Genomic DNA, 15163 nt, shown 5'->3' with positions numbered 1-15163 from the left:
GGGACTAGTGTTGTCCAACACCAGTATACATAATTAGGCATTCCCTTACATTAAAGTTTAGAAGGACACAGACTGTGCTGAAGGAAAGAAGTCAGACACAGAAAAGTACCTACTATATGGTAACATTTGCATGAGTTCTAGAACAGGAGAAATACTTTATGGTGTTAGAAGTCATATTAGTAGACGCCCGGGGCAGGATACTGCCAAAGGAATGATGAACATAATATCTTAATCAGGCTGTGGATAACAGGAGTTTATAAAAATTAAACACTTAAAAATGTGTTCCTTAAAATGTGTGCATTTTATATAAATATGTAAAATTGTGTTTAAGAGTTTTGTTAAGAAACAAAAACTCAAGGGGCACCTCGGTGGCTCAGTTGTTAGCGTCTGTCTTCAGCTCAGGTCATGATCCCAAGGTCCTGGGATCCAGCCCAGTGCCAGGCTCCCAGCTCAGAGGGAAGCCTGCTTCTCCCTCTCCCACTCCCCCTGCTTGTATTCCTTCTCTTGATGTCTCTCTCTGTCAAATTAATAAATAAAATCTTTAAAGAAAAAGGAAAGGAAAAAAAAACTCAAGCCATGATGGGTAAGTTGCTTTCTTACATCACATTTACTTCTCATTTTGCCTCCTGTAGAGCATGAATTAGTAAATAAAGACCTACTTATATTTTCAAACACATTAGTGTAATGCTCTATGTATCTCTTGTCCTAATTTTTCACATTTGTCTTTGCCTGCAGAGTAGGCAACAGCTCCAACAGCATTATACTAGAAATCAACTCAAACATTCCAGGGTAATCTTTGCTCAAATGTACATATTTATTCTCCCCTAATCCTCAGCCTCCTACTAACGTTCTGAATCTACACATAATATTTGGCAGTTTACCTCAAAGGTGCATCTATTAAATACCCACCACTGCCTTCAAAGGCATTAAATGCCAGGCACTATATTCAGACTCAAAATTTAACATTAACTCATTTAATCCTTTCCCCAACTATGACAACCTACCTCCTAGTTCACCTGTCTTATTCATAACAAAATGTTTATTTTCATTTGCATACTAGTATACCTATATATTTATTTTCATTTGCATACTACTATGCCTATATCATGATTTTTTTCTATTTTAAATACAAGTCTTTCATCTCAAATTCATCCTCCCAGGCTTTACACTCTGGCACCTTATTTTCTTTACTATGAGTTGATCCTATTCATTACACACACACACACACACACACACACGAACTACAACCTCCTTCCACGTTTTAATAAACTCAGCAACAAAGAACACGGTCCTAGAAACCTCTGAGCCCATAAGTCTATCCCTGTCATCTAGTATCATTGCCAACCTTTCATTAAGCACTGCTCAAGGCATTATATGAAGTTCTTGACATGCACACTTCCTTAACTCAAATAACACCCACTCTGTAAGTGAGGAAATACAGACACCAGGGAAACCTTCTTAGGGTCATGTAGCTACAGATAACATGAAATATTTGAACAGTACCTATCATATATCTATACTACAGATCTGCTATTATCCTGAGAAATGTGCATATTCCCCATTATGGGCACCCATTTATGTCTTTTGGCAGAAGCTGATGATGGAGATAAGTTAGAAAAAAGACTGAAGAGAGGTAGATTCTGAAGACAGAACCTCATGCTGACTTATAAGGAAGAAGGAGAGACACCTGAGTGACTCAGTCAGTTAAGTGGCTACCTTTAGCTCAAGTCATGACCCCAGGGTCCTGGGATCTAGTCCTGCATTAGGCTCCCCGCTCAGTGGGGAGTCTGCTTCTTCCTCTGCTTGTGTATGCTCTCTCTCTGACAAATAAATAAATAAAAATCTTAACCAAAAAAAAAAAAAAAAAAAAGGAAAGAAGGATACCTGGAAAAAAATCACTTGGATTTCCTCCAGAGTTACCACACCCCGCTTGCCCAGAGGCCCCTTCCCAGAGATCTCCACTTCCAAGGAGCATCTGACCTCTTACTACCAGTTCTCTCGATCACCTGACTCTAGAAGCCAGAGGAGCTCATGTTCCTGGTCACACGGATTGTAAAAATCAGTTTCACCCAAAAGGAGCTCACACCCCTAATCTGGTGCCCCAATATTTGTGACTGCTGTAGAGGGGACACCTCTCCACTGCCTGATTCTTGGGGCCAATGAGTCTTACACTCATGAGTCCCACTAAAGTGTAACCAATGGACAAAGAGTTCTTCAAGCAGCTACCACCCCTGGAGCAGAGCAAGAGGCAACAGACCCAGGAGCTTGGTCTTTTCATGAAAGAGCCTGTTAATCACTAGAGAGATAGGGCCTGAGAGATAGGGTTCTAAATAAGCATGGATCTTGAGGCTCACTAATCCTTTCCAGAGACCTCGGAAGGGCAAGTGCTCTCATTGGGCTCACCCTCTGCCACACTCCAGGAGTGCCACTGGCTCCTGGAGGAGAGCTTTCCACGAGTCTGGTACCCAGTTTTTGCAGCTGACACCCAGGGTACAGCCCATGACTGCCTGGCTCTGGTGAATGAAGGGTCTTGCATTCCTGGATCCCACAGGACTATGGCAATCTGAAGATGATTTTTGGCAGGCTGTGACCACCAGGGCAATTCAAAGACAGCAGACTGTGGCACATACCCCTGCCTTCCTGTGAAAAAGGTCACTTTGCTTATTCTGGAGCTTCAGACAGAGGGGCAGATTTTAGGTGTGGCACACATTTGGCAACCTACTGTGCTGCTCAGAAGGAGCGTGGGCTGTGAACACCACCTGGCATTCTCCTGCTTTGCTCTAGCTCACTGCTATCTCCTCACAAGGAACTTATTATACCCTCCTCTGGAGTCCCAAGTTTTGTGATTGCCACCCAATGCACACCTCTAGATTTCCTGTCTCGTGGCCAGTGGGGCTTACACATGTGGCCCCTCAGGGTTATACATATTTGCATGCTTCTAAAGCTACTGCCTGAGGGTCTGGCTTTCAATCAACCTGAATCTCCCCTTTCTGGACACTGACAGGTATTGGTACTTCCTCAACTACCAGGAGCCATTAAAAATACAATACGCTGGAGCGCCTGGTTGGCTCAGTCATAAGCATCTGCCTTCAGCTCAGCTCATTACCCCAGGATGCTGGGATCGAGGGGGATCAAGCCCTGTATCACATGGGCTCCCTCCTCAGCAGGAAGCCTGCTTTTGCCTCTCTCACTCCCCCTGCTTGTGTTCCCTCTCTCACTACCCCTCTCTCTTTCTCTGTCAATAAATAAATGAAATCTTTTGAAAAAAGAAAAAAAGAAAGGAAAAATACAATAGGCTGCTCAGACAAGCACAGAGATTTGGGACACAAGAGCTGCGGCAAGGGCTGAATGAAAATTTTCATCTACACGAGGCCATTCTTTGAGAATGGGAGAGGTGGCAGTTTCATCAACTGTGTAACAACCAGCACAGAAAGTCAAGCAACATGAAGAAAGAGAGGAATGTTCCAAATGAAAGAACAAGAAATAACCTCAGAAGAATACCTTAATGAAATGGAGATAAGCAATTTATCTGATAAAGAGTCCAAAGTTATGGATATAAAGATGATCAATGAATTTGAAAAAAAAAAAAAAAAGAATGGATGAAAACAGTTAAAACTTCAACAAAGACATGGAAAATATGAGAAAGTACCAAACAGAAGTCACAGAGCTGACAAATGCAATAACTGAACTGAAAAATACACTAGAGGACTTCAATAGATGACTAGATGAATCAAATCAGGCAACTCAAAGACAAAGATCTCACCCAATCAAAGAAGCAAAAGGAAAAATGAATTTAAAAAAGTGAAAATAGCTAAAGGGATTTATAAGACATCAAACAAATTAACACTGACTTTTTATAGGGCTCCCAGAAGAAGAGAGACAGAAAAAGCAGAAATCTTATTAGGAAATAATGGCTTAAACTTCCCTAACTTGGGGAATGAAACAGTCATTCTGCTCCAGTAAACCCAGCGTTCCAAACAAGATGAAGCCAAAGAGATTCACACCAAGACACATTAGAATTAAAATGCCAAAAGTGAGGGGCAACTGGGTGGCTCAGTCGGTTAAGCCTCTGCCTTTGGCTAAGGTCATGATCTCAGGGTCCTAAGATCGAGCCCTGCATCGGGATCTCTGCTTGGCAGGGAGCTGGCTTCACCTCTCTCTCTGCCTGCCTCTCTGCCTACTTGTGTTCTTTCTCTCTCTGTGTCAAATAAATAAATAAAATCTTTTAAAAAATGCCAAATCTTAAAGACAGGAAAGATGAATAAATGAATAAATAAATAAACCTTTAAAAAATCTTAAAAAAAAATATCAGCAGATATCTGAGCACAAACATTATAGGTCACGAGGAAATGGCAAGATATATTCAAAGTGCTAAAAGAAAAAAAATGTCAAATCAAAAATACGCTAAGTGGCAAAATTATGATTCAGAATTGAAGGAGAGATAAAGAATTTTTCAGGCAAACAAAAGTTAAATTAGTACATTACCACTAAAATGGCCTTACAAGAAAGGTTCTTTAAGCTGAAAAGAAAGATGCTAATTAGTAAAGAGAACACATGTGAGAGAAGAAATGTCACTGGAGAAGTAAATACATAGTAAAGGTCGTGGATTATTTTAAAAGCTAGTGTAAGGGTTAAAAAAAAAAAACAGTGAAAATAACCATGATTACAATAATTAGTTAAGGGATACACAAGATAAAAAGATGTGAAATGTGACATCAAAACCAAAACATGGTATGGGGTGGTGAGTAAAACTGTTGAGCTTTAGAATGGGATCAAATGTAAGGTATCATCAACTTAAAGTAGACTATTATAGATGTAAGTTGTTATACATAAGTCTCATGGTAACCACAAACGAAAACCAATAGCAAATACACAAAAGATAAAAGAACATAAGCACACCACTGAAGAAAGTCATCAAACAACACAGCAAGAAAGTCAGAGAAGAAAGGAACAGAGAAAAGCTCAACTACAAAAACAGAGAACAATTAGCAAAATGGCAATAAAAACACATGTCAATAATTACTTTTAATATAAATGGACTAAAATCTATAACCAAAGACACAGAGCGGTTGAATGTATTAAAAAACAAGATCCATCTACTTGCTGCCTACAAGAGACTCACTTCAGATAAAAGGGCACACATAGACTGAAAGTGAAAGGATGGGAAAAGATATTCCATGCAAATGGAAACCAAAAGAGAGCTGGAGCAGCCATACTTATATCAAACAACATAAACTTTAAAACAAAGAATAACAGACAAAGAAGGGTATTAGATCATGATAAAGGAATCAGTCCATAGGAATACTTAAATATTAATAAGGAAATATTAACAGACCTAAAGGGAGAAATAGTACAATACAATAATAGTAGGGTACTTTAATTCCCCACTTATATCAATGGATAGATTACCTAGACAGAAAATTAGTAAGGAAATATCAGCCTTAAATGACATGTTAGACCAGATGGATTTAACAGACATATAGACTACACCATCCAAAAGTAAGAGAATATCTATTCTTCAGGTGCACATGGAATATTTTCTAAGACAGATCATATATTAGGCCACAAAATAAGTCTTAATCAATTTAAGATGACTGAAATTAAACAAAGCATCTCTTCTAGCTGCAATGGTATAAAACAAGAAAATAATTACAAGAAAAATACTAAAAAGTTCACAAATATGTGGCATTTAAACAAAATGCTACTGAACAACCAATGGGTCAAAGAAGAAATGCAAATAGAAATTTTAAAAAATCTTGAGATAAGCAAAAATGTAAATAAAATATACCAAACTTTATATGATGCAGCAAAAGCAATTTAAGAGGAAAGCTCATGGTAATAAATGCCTACCTTAAGAAACAAGTCTCAAACAACACAACTTTACACAGCAAGGAACTAGAAAAACCCATAAAGCCCAAAACTTGTAGAAGGAAGAAAATAATAAAGAGTATAGCAGAAATAAATGAAATAGAGACTAACATGACAGTAGAGGGGTGCCTGGGTGGCTCAGCTGGTTAAGCCTCTGCTTTCAGCTCAGGTCATGATCCCAGGATCTGGGATCGAGCCCCACATTAAACTCTCTGCTCAGAGAGGAACATGCTTTTCCCTCTCCTTCTACATCTGCCTACTGCTCCCCCTGCTTGTGCGCTCTCTCACTTTGGAAAACACAACATAATGCAATGTAACGTAACGTAATGTAACCTAACCTAACCTAATGTAACGTAACATAATGTAACATAACATAACATGACATAATAAGATGACAGTAGAAAAGATCAATGAAATCATAAGCTGATTCTCTGAAAAATAAACGATATTGGCAAACCTTTAGCTAGACTTAGCAAGGAAAAAAGAGAGAGGACTCAAAATAAAATCAGAAATGAAAGAGATGTTACAACTGATTCCACAGAAATATAAAGAATTATAAAAGACAACTATGAAGAATTATATGCCAACAAATTGGACGGCTTAGAAGAAACAGATAAATTACTAGAAACATAAAATCTTTCAAGACTGAATCAGGTAAACTAGAAAATCTGAATAGACCAACTACTAGCAAGGAGACTGAATCAGTAATTGAAAACCTCTCAATAAATAAAAGTCCAGAACTAGATGGCTTTACTGGTGAATTCTGCCAAATAGTCAAAGACAATTTAATACCAATTCTTCTCAAAATCATCCAAAAAATAGAAGGAGGTGAATTCTTCAAAACATATTTTATGAGAATAGCATCACCTTGATACCAAAACCAGACAAAAACACCACAAAAAAAGAAAATTATAGACCAAGACCCCAATGAACACAGATGCAAAAATCCTCAACAAAATATTAGCAAACCAAATTCAATAATACATTGAAAGGATCATACACCATGATCCAGTGAGACTGATTCCAGGGATACAAGTATGGTTGACCATTTCACAAATCAATGTGATACACCATGTTAACAAAATGAAGGATAAAAGTCAAAAGATCACCTCAGTAGATGTGGAAAAAAGCATTTGACAAAATTCAACATATATTTATAATAAAAACTCTAAACAAAGCAGGTATAGAGGGAATGTACTGCAACATAATAAATGCCATATATGACAAGCCCATAGCTAAGCTCAGACTCAACAGTGAAAAGGTGAACACTTTTCCTTTAAGATCAAGAATAAGACAAGGATGTCCACTCTTAATATTTTTATTCAACAGAGTACTGGAAATCCTAGCCAGAGCAATTAAACCAGAAAAAGAAACTAAAGGCATCCAAATTGGAAAGGAAGTAAAACTCACTATTTGCAGATATTTATTAGATATATGATATTTATTACATATAGAAGACATGATATTTATTACACAGAAAAAACTATTAGAATAAACAAATTCAGCAAAGTAGTATACAAAATCAACATGCAAATATCTGTTGTGTTTTTATGCCGATACCAAGTATCAAAAAGAGAAATTAAGAAAAAACAATCCCATTTACAATTCCTTCAAAAAGAATAAGATAACTAAAAATAACCAAGAAGATGAAAGATTTGCATGTTGAAAACGACAGGATATTAATGAAAGAACAAATGGAAAGCTATTCCATGCTCATGGACTGGAAAAATTATTACCATAAAAATATCTGTATTACCCTAAGTAATATACAGATTCATGCAACTCTTTCAATGATATTTTTCACATAAACAGAACAAATATTTGTATGAAACTACAAAGATCCAGAAGAACCAAAGCAATCTTGAGAAAGAACAAAGCTGGAGGAAACATACTTCCAGATTTCAAACTGTATTACAAAGCTATAGTAATTAAGACAGTATGGCATTGGCAAAATAGAGACACACAGATCAATGGAATAGAGAGCCCAGAAATAAACCCAAACATAGATCACTCATTAATTTACAACAAAGGTGGGGAAAGGATGGTATCTTTGATAAACGGTGTAAGGAAAACTGGACAGCCACATACAAAAAAATGAAATTGCACCACTATCTTACAGCATACACAAAAATTAATTCAAAATGGATGAAAGACTTGAATCTAAAACCTGAAAACATAAAATTCCTAAAAGAAAGCATAGGTGGTGAACTCCTTGACATAGGTCTTAGTAATTATTTTTTTAATCCTACACCAGAAACAAAGGCCACAAAAGCAAAAGTCAACAAATGGGACTACACCAACTAAACAGCTTCTTCTGCACAGTAAAGAAAGCCATATACAAAATGGAATGCCAACCTACTGAATAGGATAAAATAACTGCAAATCATCTATCTGATAAGGGACTAAAATCCACAATATACAAAGAATTCATAAAACTCAATACCAAAAAACAAACAATCCAATTAAAAACTGGGCAGAAGATCTGAGTAGACATTTTTTCTTTTTTTAAGTTATTATTATGTTCCGTTAGTCAACATACAGTACATCAGTAGTTTTTGATGTAGTGTTCTACGATTCATTAGTTGTGTGTAACACCCAGTGCTCATCACATCACGTGCCTTCCTTCATACCCACCACCCAGTCACCACATCCCCTCACCCCCCTCCCTTCTGTAATCCTCAGAGTCCAGAGTCTCTCATGGTTTGTCTGAATAGACATTTTTTTCAAAGAAGACATACAGATGACCAACAGGTACATGAAAATATGCTTAATATCATGAATCAGCAGAGAAGTGCATAAGAGCAAATCAAAATCATAATGAGGTATCGCTTCCCACGGTTACAATGGTTACTATCAAAAACAAAACAAAACAAAAAACAAGAAAGAACAAATATTGGTTGGCGAAGGTATGGAGAAAAGGGAACTCTTGTACAATGTTAATGGAAAGGAAAACTGGAAAAAAGTATAGAGGTTCTTCAAAAATTTTAAAATACAATTACTGTATGATTCAGCAATATCACTTCTGGGTATTTAACTGAAAAAAAAAAGAAAAGAAAACACTAATATACAAGATATCTGCACCCCCATGTTCACTGCAGCATTATTTATGACAGTCAAGATAATGAAACAATCCATTGATAGATGAATAAAGAAATCATGGTGTACACACACACGCGATATTATCACACACAGCCATAAAAACAATGAAATCTTGCCATTTGAGACAACACAGATGGAACTTGAGGGTATTATGCTATGTGAAAAAAATCAGACAGAGAAAGACAAATACCACATGATCTCTCTTACATGTGGAATCTAAGACAAATAGTAACCAAAAAACCAAGCTCATAGATATGGAGAAAACACTGGTGGTTGCAAAAGCTGTAGAGAGAACAGAAGAGGTTGGGAGAACATTTGGTGAAGAGGTCAGGGTATTGAGTTGTTTCTTGACCATTCAAGGAGATTCCATGGATTGTGATGGGTAGTTTGGCTGGAGGGTCTTGAGGGATGGGTATGGCAATACAAGGAGAAACTAAAGCAGCAGGGAAGGGAATTGGAGACATTGTCTAAGCATAACACTACACTAAGCCATTACGCCCTACCCTTGTTTCAAAAGTGAATCCCTACTCTGATACCTCTCCTTTTAATCCCACATTACTTCTATCTCATCATTGTTTTAAGATAACCTTTACCTAAATGACAAAAAATATAAAATAAAAAATCTCTTGGAACATCTGGGTGGCTCAGTGGGTTAAGCCTCTGCCTTTGGCTCAGGTCATGGTCTCAGGGTCCTGGGATGAAGCCCCGCATCGGGCTCTCTGCTCAGCAGGGAGCCTGTTTCCCTTCCTCTCTCTCTCTCTGCCTGCCTCTCTGCCTTCTTGTGATCTCTGTCTGTCAAATAAATAAATAAAATCTTAAAAATAAATAAATAAATAAAAATCTCTTGGGGTTCCTGCCCACGGACACAAATAGCACTTCTATTTGTACTTTCCTTTTCATTCCTGGCACCTCTCTCTGTGGAGGAGGTAAACTTCCTCCCATCAAACCACCAAAGCTCTATCTCTCTAGGTGTGCAATGTCCTTCTCTCCCTTAACCCTCACTAGGGACCATGTTTAATCACCCCTTTCTAGCACTGACATATTCCTTCCTGGATCTTTCCCAGAAAGACACAAAGAAACACACACACACACACATACACACACAAACACGATACATATGTAGTTCTATATGTATAACTCCTCCTTACCTCAATCTAGTAATACCCTCTAGCTACGTAGTAACATGCATTATATCTGTCTCTTTTCATGGCCAGGATTATGAAAATGCTAGTCTTCCTGGAATAACCGTGCCCAACTTCAGATCTGTTCAATTCTCAACACACTATTCTCTAATTCTACTTCACTAAAACTGTTCTGTGCTTACCAAGGGCATCCATGTGGCTAAACCCCGACCAAACATTTCTGTTTTATCCACTCTGATCTCTCTGAAGCACAGCATGAGGGTCTATGATGACCTTCTGTTAAAATGTTCTCCTCCACGGGGGAGCCCAGGTGGCTCAGCTGGTTAGAGCATCTGACTCCTGATTTCAGCCTAGGTCATGATCTCAGGGCTGTGGGATGGAGCCCCACAATGGGATCAGCACTCATCAGGGAGTCTGCTTGAGGACTTTTTCTCTTTCTCTCCCTCTGCCCCCTTCCCAGCACACACTTTCTCTCTTTAAAATAAGTAAATCTTAAAAAACAAAATATCCTCCACCTCAGTTTCTATGCCTATCTCTAGGTTCATCTATTGCTTCCAGTGTTTTGTTCATTCCACATCACTACTTTCTTCCTCTCTTCATACCTGCCATACTGCTGCTTTGCAGGACAGCAGTTGTGGCCCTAGGCTCTTTTTATTATCTGAGCTTGCCCTGGATGACTACTCAAATCTGGCAGTTTCACCTACACTTGATCTTGCTCCCAATTATCCACATCAGGATAGATCTCAACATTAATCCCCAGAATCACACATCTAATTGATTCCACTTAACCCACAACATGTCTCAAACTAAATTCATTTTCCCTTCTAACCTGTTCACGCTTCTATAAACTTTTTTAAAAATCTGAGTACAACAGATGATGTTACATTTGTTTCAAGTGTATAACATAGTGATTCTGCAGTTCTATACATTGCGAAAAGCTCACTGAGAAAAATGTAGCTACCATCTGTCACCCCAAAAATTATCATATTATTAACTATATTCCTTAGGTTGTACTTATCCCTATGACTTATTTTATAACTGGAAGTTTCTGCCTCTTAATCCCCTTCACCCATTTTGCCCATCTTTCTTCCCCCTCCCTGCTGGCATCTACCAGTTTGTTCTGTTTGAGACAATTTCTGTTTGTTCATCTATTCGTGTATTTTGTTTTTTAGATTCCACATGTAAGTGAAATCATATGGTATTTGTCTTTCACTGTCCGAACTATCTCATTTAGCATAATACTCTCTATGTCTATCTATGCTGTTGAGAATGGCAATATTTCATTCTTTTTTATCACTGAGTAAGATTCCATTGCATATATACTTTTTTTTTTTTAATTTTGCTTATTTAAGAACAAGCAAGCGAGAAAGAACACAGAATGAAAAGAAGCAAAACTCCCTGCTGAGCAGAGTGTCTGACATGGGGCTTAATCCCAGATCCCTGAGATCACGATCTGAACTGAAGGCAGACGTTTAACTGACTAACCACCAAGGTTTCCCAACATCTTCTTTATCCATTCATTTATCAATGGACACTTAAGGTGCCTCCTTTGCTCCTATGAAAGAATTAATGGTGCCACAATGCATTTATTGTCCTGGTCCAGAAACACAAGTCATCCTCAACTATGTCCTCTTGCCCTGACATGTTATCAGTCACTAATTCCACCAAACTCTCTCTCTCTCGAATCCATTCCATCCTTAATTTGTCTATATGTCTTGCTTACATTGTTAAAATAAACTCTTAATTAAACTCTTATTTTCTAAGCAAATATTCTGTGTAATCCGTTTTTCACACAACTGTAAGAATACAAACTTGTTTAAATGCTTCGATGTTAAGTATATGATATTCCATAATAATTGTCTAATGTTCAATTTTATTCATATGTTCTGTATTTTTCAAATGTTCCATCCTCATCATGCTTTTTTTTTTTAAATAAGAGCAAAAAGAAAACTATCATGTGAAAACAAAGATAAATGATAACATACCATGCATCAGCGGTATATCTGGAAGACGATGGTGCTGTGTATGCCGAGGCCTTGGACACAACCCGGGTCCTGGGGAGTTGGTATAAAGACAAATCTTCTTGCTCCCTTCTTTGAGCCACATCTGGGAGTTCAACAAGCAAGCCAGGACCCGGGACATCATTTGGAATCATCATGCCTAAAGAGCAAACCCAGGCAGTAGTGAATACAGGATGCTATTTTTCATCCTTCATTCCTTCAAGAAATAGTTACGCGCATCTACTACAGGCAGAACCTTCCAGCCAGAACTCTCATTTATATTAAACTAGATAAATAAAATGTTTAATATGTCAGATGATGACAAGTAGTATGGTAAAAAATGAAGCAAGGAAGGGGGCGAGGGACTGCTCAGTGGAAGAGAGAATTTTACATATGGCCTCATGGAAAAACTGACATTTTAGCAATAGAAATATTTTATCAAAAGAACCCCCTTAATGACTGTACTCTAATCTCACTACACATTTTTCCATATCAACCTAACTGCAGGCACTCCTACAACATTTCACTTATTTAAAAAAAATAATTCCACAGAATAACAAATAACCAAATAAAAACACTTAATTTTTTTTTAATTTTAATTTCAGCATATTAACACACAGTGTTACATTACGTTCAGATGTATAATACAGTGATCTGACAATTCTATACATCACCCAGAGCTTATAATGTTAAGAAAACACATTTTTAATGGGGCTGTGTTTACAAATTTCAGAATTCATTTACATTTGTTTACCTCATTTGATTCTCATACCAAACTATGAGTTAGAGGGAAAAGATACTAGCAACCATATTTTATACACAAAGAAACTCAGGCTAAGGAATTTTGCCAAGTGGCATGTGCAAATTTACCTGATGTGACATTTCCCCATTTACTGTGTCATTTCCCCATTTACTGAAAAAAAGACTAGGGCAGAGTGGTGCACAGAGTCCTATGACATATAATAGAGACCTGTGCCTGCGCTGGCATAGGTCCATTAATCACCCTTAGAATACACCCCAGTAACTGATCAGAAATTCTCCGCCAATCTTTCTTCAGCATAGTAGACAAATATAATGAACTGCGATCAAATGCCTTCCTTAAATCCACACATTTGTAAGATTTTTTGGAGTTCTGGCTTTTTTAGAAAATCAGAAATGATTTCTAAGAGAGAGAGAAATTGGGGTGCCTGGGTGGCTCAGTCGTTAGGTGTCTGCCTTCAGCTCAGGTCCTGATCCCAGGTTCCTGGTATTGAGCCCTACATCGGGCTCCTGCTCGGTGGGAAGCCTGCCTCACCCTCTCCTACTCCCCCTGCCTGTGTTCCCTCTCTCACTGTGTTTCTGTCAAATACATAAATAAAATCTTAAAAATAATAATAATAAAGAGAAATTATCCTAAAATTTTTCCTATAAGTATGACCTAAACTCTTCCCATTTCTAAGTCAGGAACAAACTTTCAGTAAACTCAGTACTACCACTTTTTATCTTGTCTAGAAAATCTGGAATCAGGATCTAATCAGTTGGTAATGCAACAGAACCCGAAGAGAGGATGTAATTAATTGTAATGCTCAGGGGGTACGACTATAGGAAGTCTCAGGGGCCCGTGCCTCATCCCTGTGTACCCTTCCCTCTTGTCCACAGGTGCCTACATTCCTCCGAGTCACTCTAATTCATATCATGGCTTCAGAGTTCTAGCTTTGCCTAAGCCTGCCTCCTCCCCACTGAGGAGAAACCGGGGTGGGACCAGACTCTGGCTGGAAGGCCAACACCAGTGTTAGGAAGAGGGAACAGGCTCTGTCTGCAGAGTGCTTTCCCATCCACCTATGTTGGTAAAAGTGGCCTGTTCAATTATGCCTCTGGGTTTCATAGGTTGCCTCAGTCTGTTTAAAGCTTTTCATTACCTGTTCCGCACAATGCCTGCTTGTGCCCTTTGCCCCCCTCCTCCTCCACGGACCCTGGGTGCTTGGTCTCAGACATACATTTCTCATCTGTCATGGTGTCTGACACACTCACTCTTTACAGAGCTGCTCACCCAGTACACCATGGTACCCAGAGCCCATAGAACAAATCGAGTCCTCGAGGGCCTATGCAGGTTTTGGGCAAGGGCCATATGGGTGCACAAAGGTTAAAAAAACAAAGGAGCTTAAAAAAAAAAAAGTTCCTGGACAAATGGAGGTTAATGTTTATAGAAGAGGAATGGGGGAAATTTCTAAAGGTTTACACTTGGTGAGGTACAAGAACAGAATGGTCAACAAAATAAAGGCAAGAAGAATCCGAGCAGAGGGGAGGGTGGGTTATGTGTACCGAGGCCACTGCAGGAGGGAGGGAGGGCTGCGAGTTGCAATGCTGCTGAATAACCACAGGTAAGTGGCATTTCACTTTCTCATTCAACAAATATTTCCTGAGCACCTGCTACAGTAACACAATCAGATTGCCTTGCTTTCCAGAAGCCCAGTTTATAGCAAGAGCTGGGGATGCAAATGCATAAGTGTGTGTGACTCTTGGGTGCAATGACGGACTCGCCCAGGTTTCCCTGGAGGTACCACCCAGGCAGGGGCAGTCAAACATCAGGAAACAGAACTATTTTCTGTCTGAAATCTAAAACTTATAACACTAAGTGTATTACTGATTGGGAATTTATCATATGTGCTTCACCTTATGAATTATGCTAATTTATAGGTTCAGTTTCACAGCTCATGAAGGGTAGAGGCTCTTCAAGGCTACAAAATGTTGGCTTAAGTATAGGCTCAACAACAGCCCTTTACACATAAGGTTCTCAGAAATAATTTTCTAATTAATTGTTCAGAAAAAGAAATTTAATTGTTCAAAGATAAATTGAACATCGCCTGTTACTAATAAAGTGGTCAAAGAGTCACAGATTTGACAGAGGGCTTAGAGAACACTTAGCCCAAATCTTTCATTTTATAGGTGAGGCTTGGAGAAGCCTGCGGGATTGCCTGGTGACGCAGAGGGACCCGGGACTGAAAGAGTCAGCCGTTTGCCGGACAGGATCTCAAAAGCAAAATCAAATCTTGAGTAGAATGAAGTCAGTATGGA

The 15163-nt window shown here is 38.5% G+C and overlaps 1 protein-coding gene across 7 annotated transcripts in view; it reads right to left on the bottom strand.

The window, feature by feature from the left end:
• Positions 1-15163, bottom strand: part of PATJ (PATJ crumbs cell polarity complex component) — a 370533-nt gene that overhangs the window by 237188 nt on the left and 118182 nt on the right. For all 7 annotated transcript variants that reach the window (XM_059374941.1, XM_059374937.1, XM_059374938.1 and 4 more), the window contains one exon: positions 12095-12269. In XM_059374941.1, coding sequence (XP_059230924.1) covers positions 12095-12269 — 175 coding nt within the window. The remainder of the gene's footprint in view (positions 1-12094; positions 12270-15163) is intronic.

The sequence above is a fragment of the Mustela nigripes genome, chromosome 14 (assembly GCF_022355385.1).
Source record: "Mustela nigripes isolate SB6536 chromosome 14, MUSNIG.SB6536, whole genome shotgun sequence".
NCBI lineage: Eukaryota > Metazoa > Chordata > Mammalia > Carnivora > Mustelidae > Mustela > Mustela nigripes.
Note: the sequence above shows the minus strand (reverse complement) of the source record. Positions and strands in the feature narration are given on the sequence as shown.